Source organism: Podarcis melisellensis, assembly GCF_964234715.1.
Source record: "Podarcis melisellensis genome assembly, chromosome: 12".
In the NCBI taxonomy this organism is placed as follows: domain Eukaryota; kingdom Metazoa; phylum Chordata; class Lepidosauria; order Squamata; family Lacertidae; genus Podarcis; species Podarcis melisellensis.
The window spans coordinates 38,880,329-38,904,973 of record NC_138544.1 but is presented as its reverse complement, the minus strand read 5'-3'; the positions used below and the strand labels follow the sequence as shown (position 1 = coordinate 38,904,973).

General features: G+C 44.7%; 1 protein-coding gene and 1 long non-coding RNA gene across 5 annotated transcripts in view; both read right to left on the bottom strand.

The window, feature by feature from the left end:
* KIAA1217 overlaps positions 1-12,841 on the bottom strand; it is a 358,771-nt gene extending 345,930 nt beyond the window's left edge. For 2 of the 4 annotated variants that reach the window (XM_081931416.1, XM_081931433.1), the window contains exon 1: positions 12,742-12,841. In XM_081931416.1, the coding sequence (XP_081787542.1) occupies positions 12,742-12,817 (76 nt within the window). In that variant the 5' untranslated portion in view covers positions 12,818-12,841. The remainder of the gene's footprint in view (positions 1-12,741) is intronic. The other 2 variants (XM_081931431.1, XM_081931425.1) reach the window with 1 other exon arrangement.
* Positions 12,842-20,619: 7,778 nt separating this feature from the next.
* LOC309353490 lies at positions 20,620-24,221 on the bottom strand. The gene is made up of 2 exons (XR_014161904.1): positions 24,111-24,221; positions 20,620-20,721 (listed from the first exon to the last, which is right to left on the bottom strand). It is a non-coding gene; the product is annotated as an uncharacterized lncRNA (long non-coding RNA).
* Between the last annotated feature and the right edge of the window lie 424 nt (positions 24,222-24,645).

Here is a 24,645-nt window from a genome sequence, read left to right as displayed (position 1 = left end):
CCACCTCATGAGAAGAGAAGACTCCCTGGAAAAGACCCTGATGCTGGGAAAGATGGAGGGCACAAGGAGAAGGGGACGACAGAGGACGAGATGGTTGAATAGTGTTCGCGAAGCTACCAGCATGAGTTTGACCAAACTGTGGGAGGCAGTGGAAGACAGGAGTGCATGGCGTGCTCTGGTTCATGGGGTAAGAAGAGTCAGACACGACTAAACGACTAAACAACAACAACTCGAACGGCATTAATGAAAACATTGAAACTAAATGTTAATCCAAGTCTCCCATTTTAAACAGGTTCAGAAACCCACTTTTATCCCCAGTTCAGTTACTGGTTATAGCCCCTACACACACACACACACACACACACACACACTCTCTCATTCAATTGATAACATGTCCCCCAAATAAATCATTATGCAGAAGGACTTCATCTGTCCTGCAACTACCAGAAACCATTTTCATTGACTGCCTCCTTACTTATATGTACACAGAGAGAAACCATTTTTCTCCCATCCCAATCTGTTGAGACCTTTAATAGTTTTATAATGGTGATTTATAATTATAAATCTCTTGTGCCCTGTTCTTAATATTATTTTTGGATGATTAAATGAGCATGCCTCAGTTGCTTTATGGTTACAGCCAGATGTTTTGGACTATGATTCCCTTCAGCACCAGCAAGCAGAGGCATGCTGGCTGGGGCTCATAGGAGTTGTGGTCCAAAACTTCTGGGAGACACCAGGTTGGAGAAGGTTTAGTCATCAATGGGATGGTGCTCCAGTTCCTTGCTATTTCAGCTGTACTTTTCTATTACTTATCCACAGATCCACAGCCTCATTTAAGAGACGGGCACAACAGATACAAAGTGGTATTAAAATTGCCTGCTGTTTCCACCCTCTTCAATATAATTCCGGACACCATTTCGTCTCTCCCCACCCACCCCCAGCTCGACTGCAACACGTTTTTCCCAAAATTCTCTCTAAATCCCATGGTAAAGGTAAAGGTAAAGGAGCTCTGGATGGTTAAGTCCAGTCAAAGTCGACTATGGGGTTACGGCACTCATCTCGCTTCCAGGCCAACAGAGCTGGTGTTTGTCCACAGACAGCTTTCCAGGTCATGTGGTCAGCATGACTAAACCGCTACTGGTGCAATGGAACACCGTGATGGAAACCAGAGTGCACGGAAACACTGTTTATCTTCCCACCGGAGCAGTACCTATTTATCTACTTGCACTGGCGTGATTTCAAACTGCTAGGTTGGCAGGAGCTGGGACAGAGCAACAGGAGCTCACTCCGCTGCGGGGATTCGAACCGCCGAGCTTCTGATCAGCAAGCCCAAGAGGCTCAGTGGTTTAGACCCATGGTAGTTCTGGGTCATCATCACAACCAATTTAAAGCATGCATGCATGCATCCATGAAAGTTAATAATTTTTGTCCCAATGTGTTATCAGAACGACGTAAAGGAACAAGCAGTTTTCTAATGCTGCCTGCATCTCTTTGAAATGGTTACGTTTAAGAAGATGTGCATTCTAGTATCAGTTCCCTGAGCCAGAGAGTATTTCATGTCAATAGACCAAAAAACAACAACATTCTTTCTCTCCATTCTGTAGCCATTTGGCAGCGAACAGTGAAGCAAATAAAGCGCCTCTATGGCAGATTCTTAGGGATGAGCATCTACAATATAAAACACTCCCCTTTAACTAGTACACTTGGCAACATGTGCCAAAACCTTCATAGTATTGTATAAAACAGAATACTTGGAGAAAATCATTGTTTCATGGCACTGGGTCAGACTTCTTCAGATTTCCACAGCATCCTTATAAACTAACTCTTCAGCAGGAAGAACACTGTACAAATTGCAAGTCTACAAAACAATTAAATCCACTTTTCTCATTTAACAGTACATAACTTCTTCCTTCGATTTATCAATCCACTTCTCTCTCTCTCTCTCTCTCTCTCTCTCTGATCCTCTATTGTTACATCCAGATTGATGCCATTTCTTGTTATGTTCATCTTCTGAGCCATTTAATCCTTAGGGACCATGCTGTGAAGAGACAAAAGCCCCACGGGAGCCCCTCCTGGGCAAAGGCTACAGCCGGAAGGAGAGGCAGAGAAGCTCAGAAGATAGGCCCTGAGCAAGAGAGAAAAACTGGAAGGGCCAGAGGGCTGCTTATTGGAAATATAGCTTCCAGAAGAAGGTTAATGGAGCAGGGGTGGGGAATATTCCAGCCCAAGGGGCCACATTCTTTACTGAGCAACCTTTCAGGGGCCACAAAGCCAACAGTGGGCAGAGCCAAGGATGTGATTCTTTGTACACTAGCAACCATGCGAAAGTCATGAGATTCCTACAAATACACAGCTCAAGCCTACCACAGTTCAAGAGCACATTTCATAAAATAAAAGCATGTGAAGAGGGAATAAAACAGGACCACTAATGGGTGTTCCCTGGGGGAAGCGTGGTATGATGACATTCCCAAGGGCCAGACAGAAAGGTGCAGAGGGCCACATTCAGCCTAGACCTGAGGTTCTTCACTCCTGTAGGCAGGCTTGGAGAGTCTGAAATGGGGTGAGAGCGTGATTGACCAGAGGTCAAGAGCAGAATCAGAAAACGAAAGTACGACAAAATAATTATTGGTTCTGAATTCCACTGTCAGCTCCAATGTGGCTCAGAGAGTCTGTCAACTTGCTGATGGTGAATACGGTTTTACTTGGGTGGACATCTTTTGCGTGCTGGGGTCCTGAGCCTACTATTACTACGCCTCCTGCTTCACACATTCTTGTGTGATATTGAACTGTCCCTTCTCGCATCTAGAGGTGACCTTAGCAACTCGACAGATGACAAGCACGCTACTTGACAGTCAAGAGGGAGTTCACAAAATCCCGACATCATCACAAACAGCCTTGGCAGTTTCTCCTAACACCTCACAATGCCACATTTGACGCAGACATCTTTTCCTGCCACTTTGTCCTGAAGTTACAGCCACAATCCTAACAGGACAAATATTTCAATTAAACGCCATCAACAATAGCAGAAATACATATGGGATTTTCAGCCGAGTAACATACAGCAAGGGCATATGTACTCTTTAGTCACAAATACTTCCTACCAGAGAGAAAATGTCCATGTAACACCGTGTGTGTGTGTGTGTGTGTGTGTGTGACAGGTCTCCTAAAACACAGCAGCCAAGTGCGATTTTTTTCATCTTCAAATGACTCCATCTCATTTCAAAAGCAGTCTGTAGAAAAGGCAGTCAATTAGAAGTAAAGCAAATTAGAAGAACAATTTAGTACACACATCTGCAAAGATAAAAGGAGAGTATTTTCTTTTGTAGGCACTACAATGTTAAGACATACCACAGTAGACTGTTTCTGATAATATGACAGCTAATTTCTTCTAAATAGTCGGTTAAAAATTAGATAATTTAAAAAATACAGCTATTCCAGCGGTTCTTAAAGGGTGTGGCATGCCATAGTGGTGTGGAAGGAGAGAATGGCAAGCGTGACAGGAATATTCAAGGCAAATCAAAGAAACATTTGAACAATTCAGTGTAGTATATTACAATATCAAAATATACTTTTATTTGCAGAATATAGACAGATAGATATTCGAAAAGAGAGCAAGAGCATCAAGTTATACTGAGAACAATCCTAGCTGAGATCCAGAATAGTTGACTGAAAAGAGTGCTGGAGAATAGCATTGGCTATTCTTCTGCAGTTCTCCATGACACATTGTTGTGAACAGCGATTATCAACTGACAAATATGAAAGATCAGAAAAGAGAAAGGCTTCTTTGTGTTGATGAGAAGATGAGAGTTTGTTGGTCTCAAACCAGACCTGATATAAATGAGATTGCCCAGCAAAAGGAAACTCACACACCTCAGTGAGTTTATATACATACTTAAGGTACATATGCAAGAAACTCATTTATAATTATATTTGGGGAATGATTCATGTTCCTATGTAGCTGCATTGTTTTATCCTTTCTGGATGTTCCAGGATCATATTATAAAGCAGTTGTGTTCTGTGTTATAAACCGAGCACTGCTAGGAGTTGCTTCCTTCTGCCAATGAATGTCTTATCAATTAAAAATTCAGTGTGGCATGAGCAAATTTTTATTCTGAAAGTGTGGCCCAGGGGGGAAAAGTTTGAGAACCACTTAGCTACCCTAATGCCTCATTTTTGTTGTAGCAGAAGCTTTAGGAGTTAGGAGAATGCCTTGATCTCTGTTTTACACTAAGAATTGAAATATACTCATCTTGAGCGTGCAATTATATAACTGTTCCACGGACTACGAGTGATGAACTGTCAAGAGGTGACCTTGGAGCAGGATTAAGTGTTTCACTTCATGTTTGCTTTACCAAATATGGTTTGGGGTGGGGGGAGGCGGTGTTTTGAGACCAAATGCACCATTACCACAGAATTGCATATTAGACATTCTATGGTAAAAATGAAACTAAAGGAAGAAAATGTATTAATATGTTGTCACAAAGAATTAGGAAGTTAGGCATTAATCAGTCACAGGAAACACAAATAAATTTTATCTTTGGTTAAACGCAGACCCCGAAGTTGCTTGCCGAAAGGGCAGCGGTACAAATTGACCTCTGTTTCACCTGCCTAGCAGCCTGCAGCGAGTCTTGCCCCTGTGACCATTTCACAGTGAAGTTCCTATGAGGAGCCTGGCAGAGGAGTATAACAGGTGCTCATGAATTCTGAGATGAAGTAGGGTGCCTTGGAGGGCTCTTGGGCAACAGTACAAAGCGGCAAGAGTTGAACCAGGATCTTCTGAAGTGCTTTGTTATGCTTTAGCAATCCTAACATTTTTTAAAAGAAAAAATGTGTTGACAAGTATCTACTGAAATAAACAAAAAAATTAACCTCTCTAAGTTTGCCATACAATGCCAAGGAGAGAGGATGGATGAAATGAGAGCAAGCCCCAGAATGAGGAGAGGGCAAAGGGCCAAGCTTGTAATCAAAGGGAATGGTTTTCCCTGGAAAACAATCCCTTTTTATTTCTTCCCACCTACAAATCAACTTTTAAAAAGTTCCTAGCACAAATGCCCCTGGAGCTATTTGCCTGTAATTCAGCAGGTTTCTCGCCAGGGCACCCCTTTCATGCTTGCAATTTGCAGAACAATTGTCCACAAAACACGAGGAACAGATTCGTTTATTCCTTTTCCCACACACACATATCCTCAGACTGCAATTGCTGCCTTTGCAGGAAAAATGCTGTAGTCATCCTTCTAAAACTTGGCAGGGTTGGCAACCTTAGGGTTGCAAATTTCATCGAAGTCTGACCCAAAATTAAAAAGCTATATTTTTTTTTTTCAAAAAAGAAGAAATTTTTAAGGCTGCCCAGCACAAAAACACCTGGACATATTTGCATCTGGGTTTGGCAGGCTTTACACATTTTGGAAGAGTTTGTATATCTGCACATTTCACCTTCTTCTGTTAAAAGGAAATGAAGTTATAGTCATTCTTTTACTTCCTGATAGTCAATGGGGGAGAAATGGAGAAGACTTGAACTAATTTCCCAGCCCATATGACACTCAACAATGGGGGGGTTGCTTTATATGGTACCAAATTAGGGTACAAATCAGATCTGTGGCCATTGCATACCTCTAGATAACTTCATCTGTTTGTTACGATTTCCAGTATACAACCTCCAATTTGCATTAAACTGACCACTATGTTCACTGGCCTGGGTGATGATGGTTGCTATCAAAAAAGGGGATCCACTGCAGCACATGATCTACATGCCCATGCTAGTTGTCTGTAAAAATTTATAAGTCAAATTGTTTAAGTGATTGAAATTTATTTCTTAAAAAAAATATATCAATCCCACGCTTCTCATAACTGTCAGTCCCAAGGTGGGTTGCAGTGTTGCATCCTGCATGTTCTTAATAAATCTACTTCTTTAATTAAACATAGTCAATCGTATTCCAATCTTACTTCCTCTTACCTCTTGCCTTGGGCTTCTCCCTTGAGGGAGTTGGGTGGGTACAGACACTGAGCTGCCAGATTGGTCACTTGACACACTCATCAAATCTTTCCCCACCAGGTTCTCCAAAGAATCCTGTCAATTCAGTAATTCAATCTTTTGGAAATACTTTTAAGGCAGTGGCTATGGTGGGGCAACCAAAAACCAATTCACTTTGTTTTAGGTCACATTTTGGGAACCTTTGGCCCTCCAGAGGTTGCTGGACTACAATTCCCATCAGTCCAAGCAAGCATGGCCAGTGGCCAGGGATGATGGGAATTGTAGTTCAACAACATCAGCAGGACTAAGGGCTCCCCATACTTGCCTTTGTAGATGGAAGTTCCATTTAGCTATTCTGGATCATAGCAGTGGAGATGTACTCTTTCATTCAGGGCTGGTGCCAGGCTGGAGGAGGTAGAGGCAAAATCCAACTTGGTAGGATTTCCAGTGGCAATATTAGGCAGCGACTGTACAGTCTGCAGCAGGTGGCTGCAAGCAGCCCACCATTTAAACTGTCAAAAAGCAGTCTGGGAAAGACAAACAGGCTAAGCATGGCAACTCAGAGCAGGGGTTAAGCACCTGTGGGGCCTTCAGCAGCTGCCAAAGGATGTACGGTTTTGACAGTAGGCCTGCCTTCGTGATTTTCTCCCCCAACCCATTCAAAAGCTGTCTAACACAGCAGCCATCACCACATTATTAGTTTGTCCATTCTTACTTCTATAAACATCCACTGTGTTTACCCTTTTAGCGAAACCTTTGGGCTACATGCAATGAGATTAGTTCCTTTATAAAAACGAGAAAGAGAGAGAGAGACTTGTTTAGAAACACATGAGTGAGGGAAGCTTTGGATTGTTCAGAAATGCAGCCTTTGGGACAGAGAAGTACTTTCAATTAGGAAAAGTGAACACGCACTGAAGCGAAGACCACAAACACTTGATCAGAGAGGGCTGTCAGGTCTCCCCCTTCCTACACCTGAAAAGGGTTGGGATTATGGGAAGCAGCACCCAATAAACTGCAAGGAGTTGTGGTTACAAAGCTGTGGAAGACCTGGCGTATTTGTATACATGAGCATTTGGATGTATCCACAAGATCTTGACCTAAGAACACCACCCCTCTGCACCATCATTTTTAAAAAGCCGAATTACTCATTACAGTGGTACCTCAGGTTAAGAACTTAATTCGTTCCGGAGGTCTGTTCTTAACATGAAACTGTTCTTAACCTGAAGCACCACTTTAGTTAATGAGGCCTCCTGCCGCCGCTGCGTGATTTCTGTTCTCATCCTGAAGCAAAGTTCTTAACCCGAGGTAATATTTCTGGGTTAGCGGAGTCTGTAATCTGAAGCATATGTAACCTGAAGTGTATGTAACCAGAGGTACCACTGTATTATTACTTTTAAATCAAATGTCCCTGCCATTTGAAATGTGGCAGGTAGCTGCAGAAGGAAAGACCTGCTCAGTGGTGGCACCCTGACTGAAGAATGTCCTCCATGGGGAGATTTGCCTAGTGCCTACCTTGATGTTGTTTCAAAGCCAAACAAAGGATTTTATTATCTCAGGTTTCTTAAATCTCTTTACATTGCTTTTATGCCACTTTGCATTGGATTTTTCATTTTAGTTCCACCCACTCCTTTCCTTACATTGCCCTTTAATGATGGTTTTTTAATGTTCTAGCTTTTGATGTTACCTTATTGTCATTTTGACTTTTTGTAAGTCGCCCAGAGAACAAGTAGAAGCAGTGGGGTGTATAAAACAAAGACAGGGCAACTCCCTATTTGTGCAGGGGTTGCGTTTTGGGTCATGGTGTGTGTCAGTGGTCACATGTAAGGGGGTGCCCTTCCAGGTCTGAAAACAACGCACATGTCCGTGGTCGCACATCAACTGGGCCCTTGCCAAATGGTTGCTGCCTGTGAATAGAATGCCCGTCACAAGTGAGGTGCAAAGCCCAACAAACCTGAAACTAAGTGGATATTTAAAGAATAAGAAGTTCTGCTGATAGAAAACTGTATTGTCACAGTTGCTGGGGGGCTATCCTATGTTAAACCGATTTCCAGCTAACCTTCCAGGATGGTTGGCTTATATTCCTGCCATTCTGTGTAGGGTACCTCGGGGCACAGTCATTCAGGGGAGTGTTCTGCTAACAAGGGTAGTGCTGAATTTAGCGACAGAGAGAAATAGAGCACTGAGTTCAGCTGAATATGGCTGAAATAGGGGAACAAGAAGTAAGGGTAGCCATTCTAGCCCATTAAAAAGAAGAAAAATCCATTTTAGAGCGATATCTTTACTAGGCCAATAAAAATGCGACAAAAGTTCCTACGGCTTCACCATCAGTCAACTTATTCCCTATCTCCACTCCAAGAATTAGTATGCCATATAGCATGGACAGGCAAACTAAGGCCCGGGGGCCAGATCCGGCCCAATTGCCTTCTAAATCCGGCCCACGGACGACCCAGGAACCAGCATGTTTTTACATTAGTAGAATGTGTCTTTTTATTTAAAATGCATATCTGGGTTATTTGTGGGGCCTGCCTGGTGTTTTAACATGAGTAGTATGTGTGCTTTTATTTAATAATAATAATAATAATTAATATTTATTTATTTATTTATTTATTTATTTCTGGCTGAGCTTCCCCAGCCACTTTAAAATGCATATCTGGGTTATTTGTGGGGCATAGGATTTCGTTCATTATTATTTTTTTCAAAATATAGTCCGGCCCCCCACAAGGTCTGAGGGACAGTGGACTGGCCCCCTGCTGAATATGCTGACCCCAGCCATATAGCCTAATAAAGCACTCTGGAGAACTTGAAAGCTTGGTGACATTTTGGTAGGCCTAAGAAAAGCAGAGTAGTAACAGTTGTGCTGCCTTGCTTCACACAGCTGTTGTATATTGGCAAACTGACAGATTTCTGACAGGAAGTCCCTCCCAGCCCTGCCTAGAAATGCCAGGAATTGAACCTGGGAACCTGCTCTACCACTGAGCTACAGCCCTTCGTTATTATACAGCTGCTGATAAATAAATGAAGTAGGTGAGCCAACATGAACATAACAATCCCTCAGCCCACACTCCACAGTCTGAATCCCACCCACTTTCCTGTTTGGTCTGCCACCCGCCTCTTGGCAGAAATGCTCCTTCGTTCTGCAGTTTATCAAGCATGGGGCTGCCTTTGAACATAAATAGTTCAAAATACAACATACGCATTACTGACTAGGAGCAGAAAAAATGGAAGGCATCAAGTCAGTTTTTTAGAAGAAGACCTTGGTTCATTTCTGGGTACAATCTGAAAGGGTGGTAACAGGGCCTTTTTGTTCATGGCCTCACAGCTATGGGATGCAACACAGTTAAAACAGGTTCTTTTTCTTGAGGTTTGTAAATAGGTTTAAATATTCAATTTTTTACTATGGCTTTTATCAGTTAAGAGTTAGATCATTCTGATTTTAGCATGATTATATTAAGCTGGGAATTATCTAGCACTGGTACAGTTACTGTTTTGTTTTACTTTATTATAAGGTTTTGTTGTATTTTGAAAATAGAAAGCAGTTCAGTTTTTTGTTTGTTTCAGTTCACACATATAGTAAAGCCCTGTACAATCTATAAATACTTTCTTACATATAAGCAAGCCCAAACCCTTATTTAATGGACAGCCATACACAAAATGAGCATTTGAATAAGAATATTTTAAAATGCAAGCTGTGTTATGTTGGGTGATGTAAAAAGTGTATGAGATCAATTTGAAAAGTAAATTAAGAAGCTCAAGCTCCCTTAGATTTCCAGACCCTGATCAAGCAAGCCCATTTCACCTCCCCCTGCCAAAAACACTCCCAACAGACTCCACTGCTACCCTCTACAGAAGCCTTTCTCAAGCCTGGGTCCCTATATGCTCTTGAACTGAAACTCCCATCATCCCTGACCACTGACCATGCTAGCTAGGAATCATAGGAGTTGTAGTCCAACAACATCTAGGGACCCAGGGCTGAGAAAGGCTGCTTGACAGAGTATTCACCAATATTTCTAATCTGAAGGAAATAATTCTAGAACACGGAGACCCCCCTTTCCTGATAAGCCATGCGAAGTTGTCAATGTTATTATTCTAAGAGCAATGATTCCAATAATATCCAATACGACATTCTTAACAAAGACCTTTTGGGGTCAAAGCTACATGAAGCATTTGTGTCTACACTCTTCTGTATTAGTGTTGTCAAATTCCAGCTCCAAGGATTTTATCCTACTCTACGTAGGTTTCTAAATGTGGTGGCAAGAATGCACATATGCACAGACTAGGAAAACACACAGGTGTGTCACAGCAGTGTGCGTTTTGCATGCAAATTGTAACCACATACCATCGGGCAGTTCTACATTTTCCTTTTTTTAAAAGCCCTGCTTTGCAATCTGCCTCAGAGGCTCTTTTCTGTGTTCCCCAGTCTTCAAGACATTAGGTAGGTGGTAGCCAGAAATAGGGTCTGCATTATGGCTTTGTAACTCTCTCCCTGGGGAAGTTTGCCTGACCCTGCATTTGTTATCTTTTTAGCACCTGATGACGCCTGGAAAAAATAAGGAAAGGCTCATCACCTCTGTGATTTTAATCTCTGCTTTTATGGCTGAAGCAGTGACTGCGTTCTGCAAATGTTATCATTTTTGTGTATTGTAGTGAAGAGGAGAAACTTTCCTTTTGAGAGTTTATTTTTATGTTAACCTCCCCTAGGATACAAGTCAATGATTGCAAAATACCTAGTATGCTAGAAAGTACTACATATAAAAGGTATATATAGTCATACAGACATGGATCTCCTCCCAAATTTACCTAAGGAAACACTGATCTCCATTCTGTGAGGTGGCAGCAGCAGCAGCAGCAAACTCCTCATGCATCTTATAATAAGAAGGGTAATTTTGCACAATAAAGTATTTATGATTACAGAGCCTTCCAACCGTGGTGTACAGATGCAAACAATCTCTCAAGGGTAGCTACTATTTATTAGAGGCTAAAAAGGGGTCTCAAATTATAGGCAAGAAGTCATTGGAGTATAAAAAAGCAACCCAATTAAAAGGACACAGTATTATTTCACTATTCTTAGCATGCCTTTTCCCCATTTTCAGGTAACAGCCTGAACCAATCCTGTGCCCAGCGATTAGCCTGCTCGAGTTAATTAAAACAGTGTTAATCTCAAAAGGTACCTAAATTACCTCTCCTTCCCAAAAGGCTGCCTAGAACCAAAGGTTATAATTCCCATCATTCAGGCAACTGCTCCCCTGCATCAGACAAGGAACAAATCCAGAAGATTATCTGCCAATGCAAACTGCTGCTGTAGCAGGTCCTTCTGCAGAGCTCAGCATATATCCACGGGGCAAGAAGCAGCAGCATTTAACTCGCTGCAGTCGGAGCCAGCCACCAACTACAGAGCACAAGCGGTGAAGTTTGCCTAGGAGAAAGAAGTTTGGGCAACTTAATCCAAATCCCTTGCCCAAGGGCAACGCGAGCCAAACGCACAGCGGAATAAGCATTGAAGCGAAGGACTTGGTCCCAGGGAAAGATTATATATACATACACATACAAATAATGCATTTAGAATCCAAAGTCCAAGGTTGCCAGAACCCTGCTTGAAGCAGAAGACTGCATCCCAGAGAGAAGGTGCATGTTCTATAGGTCTACTGGCTAGGAAGAATGCTCCAAGGTCACCACTGGCTCCCAAATTAGCCTCCTTGCAGATGATGGATGGGTGCAGAGGTGAAGAGGAAAGATCGGGAGAAAAAAGGAAACAGTGAACGATCCCAAGGTAATATCAGCAAAATCAGCATCACACTAGATGGCCACAACCATATCATGGATGAACAGGGATGAGCAATGGAAATGCAGAGGTGCAATAACCAAATCTGAAACCCAGTTGACTCCTGGGTGGCAGGACCCACACATACCGCATTCTCCAACCCTTAGAATTCTGCCTTTCCAAAGTGCTAGTAAAGTTTGCCATGCCAAAAAAAAAAAAAGTGTCTTTGAACAGAACAGAAACAGTCTCCCAGTCCTCACCACACAGTTAATATGTCAAAGTCTCTTGTTATCCCACAACCAAGAATGCTCTCACAAGGGGTTGGCTGGTTTGGGGAGATCAAGGAAAGTGGCACAAACGAGTGACCAGTCCCCTTAATCCCCACCCCACCTCCATTTGTGTGGGTATCACCCACTGAACCACACACAACTCCATCCTACTGCACATTTAAATGGAAGCAAATCCCAGTGTGTTCCATGGGATGTACTCCCACTTTTAAGTGCACAGAAGACTACAGCCTCAAAGTCTCCTTAACAGGACTTGGAAGAGTCTCCCTCCTCCTCCGAGAAATCCCCTTCCACACCCACGGGTGACATGTTCCCCACGCCCCCTTTAGCCAGTCTTCCCCAAAGCTCAGGGGACATGGAAACACAAGACGGCTTCTCATTATCCATAGGCGCAAGTGAAGTCCTTCCTCCAGCCGTCGAAACGAAAGACAAGAGAGCCTGGAGCCATTCTTAGCCACGCAGGAAGGTTGCGAGACGCGGGCTCAGTTCCGCAGCTGGTACTAACCGGGGCACCATTTACAGGCTAGAGGAAAGGGATCTATTTCTAAGGCGCGGGAAAGGTGAAGCAATAAAGAGAAGCGCGCCTCTGAGCATGTGCAAACTGCCGCCGAGTCATCCTAACCCAGAAACTATGAGGAGAGCAGATTATCTCACAGCAAACCATACGGCCTCCCCCACCCCACCTCACCCCCGGCTGCGAAGGCTAAACTTTCGGGGAGACTTACTTGCGCGCTTGAGGCTGCCTGTCCTTCCCGCTCCGTCGAGGTCTCTGGCGAGCGGGGAGCCCCTCGGCGAAGACATGCCTGGCCGGCCGGTGCCTCCCCTAAGGCGGGCGCCTCCTGGGCACGGGCGCAGCGCAGCAGCTGCCCTGCAGCGGCAGAAGGAGAAACGCCGCCGGGCTCGGCTGCGGGTGCGGGTTTCACGCGCCTCAGCTGCCCCACCAGGACGCAGCAGCAGCAGAGGCAGGAGGAAGCAGAGGAGGCGGCGGCGGCTGTGTCCTTCCCTCCCCGCCAACGACTTTCAATTCACCTGCAAGCAGCCGCGCGGGCTGGAGCAGCGGCGCAGAGCTCTGCTGATAGGAGGCGCCTCAGCCCCCTCGCCTCAGCTCGGCCGGCCGGCAGGGGCGGAGCCGCACGCGCGCCAGAAGCCCCAGCGGCGCCTCCCTTTCGCCTTCGGAGCGCGCCCTCTGCTCAGGCCGCCGCTGCGCAGCTCTCCTCGGGATTGCAGGCATTGCGTCACCTCCATCCCCGCGCCAACCCCCCACCCCTTTCCGAGGGCGAGAGAGCGGCCCCGGGGGAAGGCGGGCCGGCGCCCAATCCCCACGCCTGGTGGCCCGGGAGCCGGCCTCTCTGGGAGGAAGGGGTCTTCTGGCTCCAAGTTCAGAGGAAGGGAGCTCAGCCGGCTGGTAATGGTGGAGGGCATTCGTAGCGAGGGAGTGGCCCGCCGGATGGAGCCTTGACCTCCTGACCTCCTTGCTGGACTTACAACACCCATCGGCCCCTGGTCACGCTGGCAAGGGGCTGTGGCGAGTTGTACTCGTAAAAAAGGGCTAGAAGGTACAATGTTGGAGATGGGATCCATCTAGTCTAGCGTCCTTATTCCTAGAGATGCTTCAGAACATCCTGCGATGGAAGAAGGTTGCATGTTCAGTCTCCTCATCTCCAACTAAGGTTGGGAGAGACCCAAGAACATAAGAAGAGCCTCCTTGGATTAGGCCAATTGGCCCATGTAGGCCTGTTTTCACAGTGGCCAGCCAGTGGGAAACTTGCAAGCAGGATTCGAGCACAAGAGCACTCCCTGCTCCTGTGGCTTCCAGCAACTGCACTGCTGCCCTTCAATTGTAGAACCAGAGGAGAGCCTTCATGACTAGTAACCCATCTCCTCCATGAACCCATCTCCTCCATGAATTTGTTTAATTCTCCTTTAATGCCATCTAGGTTGGTTACCACTGCTTCCTCCTGAGTTTATGCACTGACTGAAGGACTGCCTTTTATCAGTCTTGAATCTCCCAGCATCCCACATCGTTGGATGTCCACGATCCTTCTTGAAATCCCAGAAGAGCAGCTGCCAGTTAGTGTGGGCAATACTGAGCTGACTGTACCAATTACTTGATTCGGTATAAGGCAGTTTCCTATGTTCCACTGACCAGGCTTTCTGCTGGTGATCAGCATGAAAAGGTCTCCTGGTTGTTGAGCCCAGTAAACAACTACAATTTAGAATATTTTACAAGAGGCAGAAACTTTTTGGACAGAGCAGGGATTTGGTTCCCAGGTTGAATCATAGCCAGACATCCTTCAGTCACTAGTCCACCAAATCCAGTTGCTTTTATTGGCTGTTCAGGGCTTATTCGCTCTTCCCCTTGTCCCTCTGCTTCTGGTGGGGAAAACTGTGTTTTCTCCAGATTGAAGTTTGTTTTAGACCCAGACCCAGTGGCCATCAAATGCACTCCTTCAGAGCATGCCATAAAAGTGGAGTGTGGCAAAGGTGGCTGGGGCAAGGGAACCCACGTTTTGGGGGGGGGGTTGGTATTGCTTACTACATAGTATTTTTTCATGTTGTGAACTGATTTGAGTTTTATTTGAAGAAAAGTTCATCTAAATCTGGTGGGTGGGGATAACACTGGTTACAATACTGGTTACAATACAGGCGTGTGTTCAGCTGCAAATAAACTGCAGGGATTAACTGTTGCAGAAACTGAAGAGGGGCTTTGCTTCTGACTGCATTGTGCTCCCACACTTCAGTTCCCAAGTTTGGAACTCCAGCGCATTTAATTCTAAGAGGATTTATAAACTTGGGGAATCTCATGTCACAGAGAGCTGCCTTATCTCAGGTCAGACTGCCCACCTAGCCCAGTGTTGTCTACCCCAAGGACCACATTACCACATGGGGCAGCTTTCCAGAGGCCCCATACCAAGGAGCAGGCAGGGCCAGATGCAAAAGCGAGCAGGACTTCCGGGATAGCGCGATCCGGTAATGGCGGATTCCCTCCGAGCTCCGGAGGGAATCGGCTCCGCAGAGGACGGGTCTTGCCGTGCCGGCGACACGGGGACCCTCAAAAACCGCAGGCGCTGAAGCCTGCGGACTTGGTGACTCGGTGGGCACCTTAAACGCCCTCCCCGACCCGCGAAGAGCCTTTTTAAAGGCTGCGGAGTGGACTGGGGTGCGGCGCGGTGCTGAGAGTCCATCGCTACCTCGGCGGAGCGAAGCCGCGAGCCATGGCCGGAGAGCGCTGTCTTCCTTCCTGAAATTTGGACTGAAACAAAGAACCCGTGAGTAAAATGAAAATTCGACACTAAAATTTTACCTTTGATTGGAGTACGACCGGGGGATGTGCTAAAAGGAAGTCCACACTCCCCCCCCCCACAAAAAGATTCAAGCAAGGAGAGGAGCACTAAGGTGGAAAGACTTTTGTGTTTAGAAAAACAACTTGCACGAAATGGATTAAAAGTTATTGTGCTGGAGAGGAAAGAGGAATATTAGAAGCTTTTGTGTAATCCCCCCCCCCCCATTCTGGACCCGGGAGTGTCCTGCGTGTGAGCCTGAGAAAAAAAAAAGAGAAAGTTTGACAGCTGTCAAAAGAGCTGTTAAACGGACGATTAGAGGCTGGAACTGTGATATTTAGAAATTTCTCTTTGGATTAAAGGTGACATATTGTATCTGAACTGATTGGAAACAAAGTATTTTGAACAACAAAGTAACGAATTGCTGGAAAAGAACTATTAGACCGGCAATCCCCCTGGAGGGAACAAAGGATACTGCAATGGCTGCAGAAGGAAAATTATGGGCAGAGATAGAAAGGATGTTTTTTCTCGTGGGAACTTTACAAGAGCAGACTGCAGATATGAGCAAACAACTTGTGACCTTGAATCTGAAATTGAGCAACTCTGCTGACGATACAAAGTTGGAAAAAACCTGGCAGCCGGAAAAGAAGAGACAGCTTTGGAAATGGGGGGAAAAGAAGAAGAAGAAGAAGGAGAGGATGTTCAGATGGAAAGCACCAACCAAAAGTCTGCAGCTTTAGGAAACAAAGGAACTGAAGAAGAGGACCAGTGGACCGTAAATCTGCAAAAGGAGAGAAGGACAAAGGAAGAAGCCCCTGGAATATCTGGAATACTGGAATACAAAAAAACAAATAAACATGATTGGGACTTCTTCCTCAAGTTCGAATATGGAAGACTGGCAGATCCATGGCAGCAATTGCTATTGACTGATTCGGTGGAAGGAAAGAACAAGCATGATTGGGACCTTTTCTTTAAGATTGAACATGGGAGATTGGCAGATCCTTGGCAGCAATTGCTACTGACTTTGGTGGAAGGAAAGAAGATGGAACTTGGGACACAACTCCTTCGAGAACTGAAGGCCAATAAGCAACAAAACAGATGGAGAAAGACTAACTGGGGCTTGAGAGCCTCGGATGTGAGAAATCCGGGCTGAAACTGTTCTTTTAGAATAGTGATATGGGAAGGGACAGAAACCGGGCCAGGGAGGGAGGGGGAGAGTAGAATAGTAAAAATTTATGATTTTTGTTCTTTTTAATTTTGATATGGATTGTTTAATAAAAAGGGAGGATTTCGTGGGAGAGAGGGTAGGACGACCTTAGAGAAAGGAGCTAATGTGTAAAAATAGGATAAGTAAACTTGAGCCCAACAAGAGATGTTAAATATTAAGAACAGAGGACAAAAATATAATAGAGAGAAGAGGAAATAACTTGCTGAATTAACTATTGAAATTGGAATGGGGGAAGGAGAGATGTGGGGAAGTCAAGGAAAGAGGGTAATGAACATTATATATGTTTTGTTTTGTGTTTTGTGTTTGTGTGTGTGTATGTCTATAAAATGTGAAAACTCAATAAAAAATATTTTAAAAAAAAAAACAGATGCAAAAGCGAGCAGAACAGTGTGTGAGACTCTTCAGTTTATGCTCACATCCAGCATGCAAAAACCAAAGTGGCCATTCCACATGGACAAACAAACACACCAGATCCTCCTTCCAGGCAGGCAAGAGGCATTCTCACAGTTCAAGGACTGGGAGAAAACACTCAAGGAAGGGGTCGCCTGGGGAGAGTCCTATGGGCTAAGCAGACAGACCAGGGAGAGGCATATTTGGCCCCAGCGGCTGAAGTTTGCCATCCCTGGTCTACCCCAAAAGGCAGTTGCTTTGCTGCACAGGTCTTCCTCATCACCTGCCACCTGGTCCTTTTAACTGGAGATGTCAGGAATGGGCATGGGACCTTCTGTATGCCAAGCACCTGTCCTCCCACAAAGATAGGGTCAGTCCTCTAAAGTCTGTTTCCATTTGTTCCACTGCTGCCTCTTTTTATGTGCTGGTAGTCATTCTGCTCTCCACTTGGGGTAGATGCTGAGGCTGCCCTTCCTTCAGTCGGGGAAAGACAAGCTGTCAGTTGCATCTGTCAGTTACAAGTAGGGGAGTTGTTTTCTGCAATCACATACAAAGGCTTCTTGGTCTTTCTCTTCTTCAAGCAAGACTCTGGCTGGTTTTAGTGGCAGCTGCTTCTTAGGTATAAATGCTCGAAAATACCCTGTCTCGCTCGTCACTCAGACATTGCCGACATGTAGAAATTAGTGCCTTATATGCTGCTTGAAGAAAATTAAACCTATAATGAGCAATTGTCTGAAGTCATTTCTGCTGAGATGCTTCAAACAGTGTGTGCAAGGAAGAGCTATGTGGGCAGTCGCAGAGGCCTTTGTTCCACACGCTACATCTAAAAGTGGAAGGAAGCAGATGTCAAACAGTAAAACGTTATCACAGAGTTCTATAATGATGGTGGGGATGTTGAAAAGAGGCACTACCGTTAGCAGGCACCAGGCTCACTCTCTCCAAAGGTTTTCACATTCTCAGGTGAGTCACCACCACAGGGGGGCAGCACAAGGCAACGCAGGCTGAGCAACAAGACCAGACTGCCCACGAGCCTTTCGCTGTCTATGCCTAATTTAGCCTGCTATTTAAGGGAAGATCCTTCGTGCCCAACACTTCAGCTTGCATCTTTCAAGGGGCCTTTCCCATATTATAACTTGAGAAATACAGTATATGGCATGAAATGGCACGTTTGCAAACACATGTTATCATATATGCAGGGCCTGCATCAGCGTTGCGGGATACTAGCCGCAGCCCTGCACTGTCAACCCCCAGAGTCTCCAAGCTCTGCTCCCCCTCTTCCTCGTTGCTGTGCTGTTACTGCCTGTTCAACTGAAGGAGCATCTCCACCCCCATCATTCTGCCTAGACACTGAGGTCCAGTGCCGAGGGCCTTCTGGCAGTTCCCTCACTGCAAGAAGCCATGTTACAGGGAACCAGGCAGAGGGCCTTCTCGGTAGTGGCACCCGCCCTGTGGAACGCCCTCCCACCAGATGTCAAAGAGAAAAACAACTACCAGACTTTTAGAAGACATCTGACTGCAGGCAGACAGCCCTGTTTAGGGAAGCTTTTAATGTTTAACAGACCACTGTATTTTAATACTTTGTTGGAAGCTGCCCAGAGTTGCTGGGGAAGCCCAGCCAGATGGGCGGGGTATAAATTATTATTATTATTATTATTATTATTCAACTATCCCCCTCTGAGCATGCAAGCAGGAACGAGAGAGAGAGAGAGAAGCACCTTTCACCTGCCTTGCCTTCTTCCTCAAGCGCAGAGAGAGGGCGCAAGGGAAGGAACAATAGATATATCTCTGAGAAAGAGGTGGGTTCACTCAGTTTAGGGGCACACTCAAGGAATCTTGCCTGCCCCCCGCTAGAAACAAACTACCCTGGAACCTACATCAGGGAATTGTTAATGGCTGCAGCCCCCTGGAAATCTCCACTGCATGCCCAGTGGCAAATCTTCATTTGGTTCTGCATAGTATGAAACAGCATCTACACAAATGAAATATGTAGGCTTCCAAGGAAATGGGCTTATACTAAGCCAGGCCATTAGTCCATCTAGCTCAGTACTTTCTGCACTGACTGGCAGCAGCCCTCCAGGATTTCAGACAGCGGTTTCTCCCAGCCACTCCTGGAAATGGCTGGGGATGGAACCTGGAACCTTCTGCATGCAAAGCATGTGTTCTACCCACTAAGGTGCAGGCTTTTCCATCTATCTTTGTCCTTTTCCAAAGGGGTTCCTTCTTTTTAGAACAACTGGACTCTTCCAGGCAATAGTAGTAATAAAAAAAGGTAAAGGTAAAAGGCTCAGCCAGGGAATTGGTGGTGGGACAACAATGCACGGTTAGAGAGAGAAGAGGGAGCAGACTGGGAAAAGAAGGTGTTGAGACTCCTAATGCTAGCCAGCTGTGATTTCTCCCCTTTCCTGTCATGCCTACCAATATTTCCTGTTGGGATTGGACCAGAAGACACTTCCCTGTTGCCATGACAATGTGGCCACATTGCCCTCCCTGCCACCAGCTACACTGATTTCATTCACTGATTGTTGCCCTGGTGAGAGGAGCTGCCACAGTTCACACACCAGGCATTCCAAAGTGAGCAGCCACTGGGCCACATGTTGGGAGCTGGACCTCCAGGCCCCAGATCAGGCCTGGGCAAGGACTAATCTGCTGATTACAGTTACGCATATATATTAATTCCAGAAGTGTCATCACGGTCAACAATTGCACTGATATACATTGAGAATTTAATTAGCAGTACAACAATCGGCTCTTATTTATGCTGCATACTCCACTGCAAATTGAGGCAATGAATTGTCCTTAAAGCACAAACTTGATATATTTGCTAAGCAGGTGAGATGCCTTTAGAGAGGCCACAAATAATGAGTGTTGTTGATTGTTCCACCCCACCCTCCAACAAACTGCTTTGGATTTTTGGTTTCCATCAGGCTATGGCAAAAGGAGAGATGGGAAGCAAGGCTCTGCTGAGAAACTAGCGCCATTGGCTCCCCCAGCTCAACTCCATCAGGCTGCAACAGAGGGAGACATGGGAGGTAAGGCCACTCTGACAGCTCCACTGGGAGAACAACTCATTTTAGCTCCACCTCTCTCTGAATTCTCAGCTGATGAGAAAAAATTCAGCTTTAAGAGCTGGTACTTGTGTTTGCCTTTTCCTCCCTCCTCCTTCCTCATCCTATTTTCCTTTTGTGACATTGTCTTTAAAATGCTAAATCTGAGGACAAGGGCTTTACTGTTCTTGGTGGTGGTGGTACTTAAGTATAAGCTGCTCAGGGAGATTTTTGGCTGAAAGACAGGGTAAAAATTCTTTTAAATACATAAATGTGGGGCAGATGTACACTGCTTAATTTCTTTTGAAATGTTAAGTTGTATGTAAATCCTTTTTGAATTAATTAAATATTAATGTACTTAAATTATCAATATCACCATCTTTATCAATATTAATTTGAATTTGATGAACCAAAGAAATACCATCTATGAGGTATTTAAAATTGTCTTTTGTTAGGCCATTAAGTTGCATTTCAGAATCTAGAATTACTGGAAAAAACTAAATAGCAGTGCTGTGCTAACTTTACCTGGTGATATGGGTGCCCTCTATCAAATTCTGAGCATGATCCAGGCAAAGTTATGCACATCTAACAGCCATTCCTAAAGAGATTTACTTGGAAGTAAGTGAAGGGGAACAAAACACCGAGAAGAAAGAGGCTGCAGGTGCTGAAGAATATTTATTCCGAGAATCCGGGGCTTTTTCCATTTGGAGCTGCTGCTCTTCCTTAGGGGCAATTTCTACATAATCCAGCTGAAAGATGCATCTGTTTGCGAAGATTAAAACAAAGTAAGGCAATTAAAGCTATCCCTTGGCTGGATGGCCCTGGATCACAGAGAAACAGCCCCAGAGAAGAGGGATAGCTCAAAACACATGCCGTACTGAATTACCATAATAAATATTTTACATTTTACTTCTCACCCATCCCTTTATTTTTATCTTGTAAGTAAATCTCATAGGAGTCAGCATGTCTTCCATCTATGCTTTAGGATTCCCTGTCCTGGCCCCATTCATTTCAATGGCAGAAAGCTAAGCAGGTGTTCCAGTGCAAGGATGGAGCAACCTGGTGCTGTCTAGATGTTGTTGGGATCCAGTTTCCATCAATCCCAGCCAGAATGGCCAACAGTCAAGGATGATGGACCAACAAGGTCTGGAGGGCTACAAGTCCAACATCCCTGCTTCACTCAGGCCTGGGCTTAAGCCTTGCACGGACTCATCTTGCATCAATTTCCTTCCCTGTCTGAGTGTATGAGTGATCTAGTGCCTCCAATGGTTGTAAGGGCATGCATAACCCATATAGCCAATAAAAAGTGCAATATAAATGATGCCTAATAATGGGGTGCCTGTATTTTATGGACAAGAAGATGCTGCTACCCAAGAAAAGGAAGCCAGGTGTTACGGAGGCTGGGGAAGCATTGGCCCTCCAGACAGTGCTGGACTACAACTTCCACCATCCCTGACCATTGACCAAGCTAGAGTCAATGGAGGTGACTCTGGGGCTAGGCTATGTTTGCTTTAACTAGGAGCGACTTTGGAGGTTGTCATTGCAAAGCAGTTCTTGACTGAGCATACATGACAAGCTTGCTTTGTCTTTTTATTATTATTTTTAAATCAAACCTATTTCCATCAGTCTGTGTCAACATAAACTCTTTGGTGCTTGCAGGACATTCCTAAGAGAACCACTTTTCAAAAGCATAGCTAAATAACGGATTCTACGCTAAAATATGCAAAACCCAACCTTAGAAAATGCAGCAAAGGTACACAATGACTTTGGAAGGCTGCAGTGTTGTTCTGCTTTTTACCCTTCCTTCAGAAACGAGCGTGTGTTGCAGCCATGCCATGTTCTTTGGAAATGGCAGTCAGAAACAATAGTGATTTCTTCTGCAGTCAAGAAATGATTCTGCGCAATGATTTATTCTCAGCCAACTGAATTGATTAAAATATAGCATTGCACTGCTGCAGAACTGCTTAGCAAAGGCACCATTCCCAGAAACCACCATGGCAATTGCAGCAATGCAGAGCCACTGCAACACAGTAAAAAATCCTAGGTTGGAGGGAGCAGGGAGGAGGACTCCAGCTGTGAGCAAGGATTTTCTAGAATAATGCAGTTAGGGTTCAGGGTCAGAACACACACACACACACACACACACACACGGAGTAGTTTCTGGTGTCCCCCCCCTCCTGCACTAAAATTCCTTCACACAATGCCTATAGCAAAAATCAAACGCCCTATATTTTGATAGAACATGCAAGGAAAATTGATGGTATGTTTCCCTCCTTTTAAATAAAATCCTTTCATTATAGATACTGCCAGCCAACAGCAGATATAAAGCATGGGAAACCCAATACTATGGTCCAGTTAAGAGGGACACCTCCACTACACTGGAATGTTTTTTAGTAGAACTAGTTGGGATTTTATGCTCCCCCAGCAGCAATGTATACAAACACAATCACATCCGGTGTGGGGTGGTAATGGGAAAAGTTTGCATAGCAATAACAACAGTGAATCCCACAGAGTCCCTGGCACGTTTGTGGCAGCCTGCCAACCATTTTACTTATTTGCCTACAAATAAGCCTGTTTGGGGGGCATGGACACATTTGTGCTCAATCCCAGCGACATTAAAATACTGGATTTCTCCATTGATTTATAAGTGCATTTCTGCATCGATTTATAACATCTGCCACTCAGGGCATTCAAAAACAGCTTCTCGGTGTGAACCAGAAAACAACCCATCCAGACCATTAAATAGTTCTCTCTATCTCATTCTCCCTCTCACCTGATTGTCACATCCCCTCTTCTCACTCAGTCATAATTTTATGACATTTGGGTCCTGATTGGGGTGTGGGGTTTGGAGGGGGGCTATTGATTCCTAGGGTCACTCTGAAGAAGGCACTTGGTTCCGTTCCAAGAGAACACTGTGCAAGTTCTGTTATGTACAAGGAAACTTCAAGGAAAGAGAACCTCAGTCACTCTGAACGAAGATATTGGAGCACTCCAAATCATTTGCCCCGGTACATGCACAGAAAATAGATCTTGCTGAAAAGCTGATGCATATTTTCTTTCATCCTTCTCCCATTTTTTTAATGGTCATCTATATATAGTTATGTATGTGTGTGTAGATAGCTAGATACACACACACACACACACACACACACACACACACACACTGTCCATCTTTCTGAAGTTCAGTGGCTAAGTGTGAATCCTTATGTAGTCAAAATAGCACCATCCTGATGCAATGAGGAATCATCAGGCTTTGGGCAGCCAAAGGTTTTCAGAAGCTCTAAGAAATGGTTTGGTGGGGGAAGGACATAAGGGGACCTGTTCCCTAACACAGCAATGAGCTCAGTGGTCATGGGAAGCTGACTGACTTGAGGTGAGAATAGAAAAATGGGTGGAGCATGGGAACTGCATGAAGTATTGTGGATAAGGGCATGACTGGACGGCTGAGTGGAGCAGGGAACATGAGCATCCCTGGTCATGGCAATATTTCTTGCAAGGTTATGCATGCCTGCGGGCTTGCATTGAAATGCTTAATTTTCCCCAAACTAGCAAGACTTAACACAATTCCATTTGAGAACTAATAGGGCATAAAAGTCACATTTACTTTCATGTGCTGAGGGCGGTATCTGTGCTTGACTGACTTTGTGCCACAAGTGCTCACACTTTCACCTTTGATGTAATACAGTGGTACCTCGGGTTACATACGCTTCAGGTTACATGCACTTCAGGTTACAGACTCCGCTAACCCAGAAATAGTGCTTCAGATTAAGAACTTTGCTTCAGGATGAGAACAGAAATCGTGCTCCGGCGGCGCGGCAGCAGCAAGAGGCCCCATTAGCTAAAATGGTGCTTCAGGTTAAGAACAGTTTCAGGTTAAGAACAGACCTCCAGAACGAATTAAGTTCTTAACCCGAAGTACCACTGTACTGTATAATTATAAGATTTATTATAATCTTGGAAAGGGGTGTGGCTGTAAAGGGACTCTGTACTTCTGAATTTGCCACTGCCTTGCTTCCAAGACACCTGCTGGGCATTTACCCGTCACAGCATGGTATCAATCTACTTCTCTAGCCTCCAATTCACTGCAATAACAATGCAGGGAAGACCATCAGTAATCATGGGGGTTGCAACAGGAAGACAACTGGAATTACCTGTAAGGCTTCTGAGGAACCAATTGTGATTTATCTGCTAGGCAGATTCTGTCCTTCCCACTTTGTTATCAGCCTTGGTTATACATTGTTTGTGCAAAGTGTCCCCTATGCCTCCTCTTCAGTTCACTCATGATATTATGCCAAGCCTGAATTTCGACTGACAAGTGAGCACTGATGGAGAAGAAACCATATCTTTAGGTTGGGAAAGGGTAGATATTGGATTCAGTTCACATTTAAAGGGGAACCTACCTCAATGGCACTTTCATAAACAATGCACAAACTGAAACGCAGCAATCCTTCGAAATCCACTTGTCTTATGAATTTTGCAATGCAGTTCTCCAGCCAAGCAATGTGTAGAAAGATGGGTTTAGTAAGGTAAAATGTACCTTAAAATGCACATATTGCTGAAAATTACAGACTAAAATGCATTCTGATAGGGGAAACTGCTTTGCAAAAATGAATGTATCAGGCAAAATTGCATTCAAAAATGAGTGTATTAGAATATATTCCCTGATGAATTTTCATGAGGACTTAA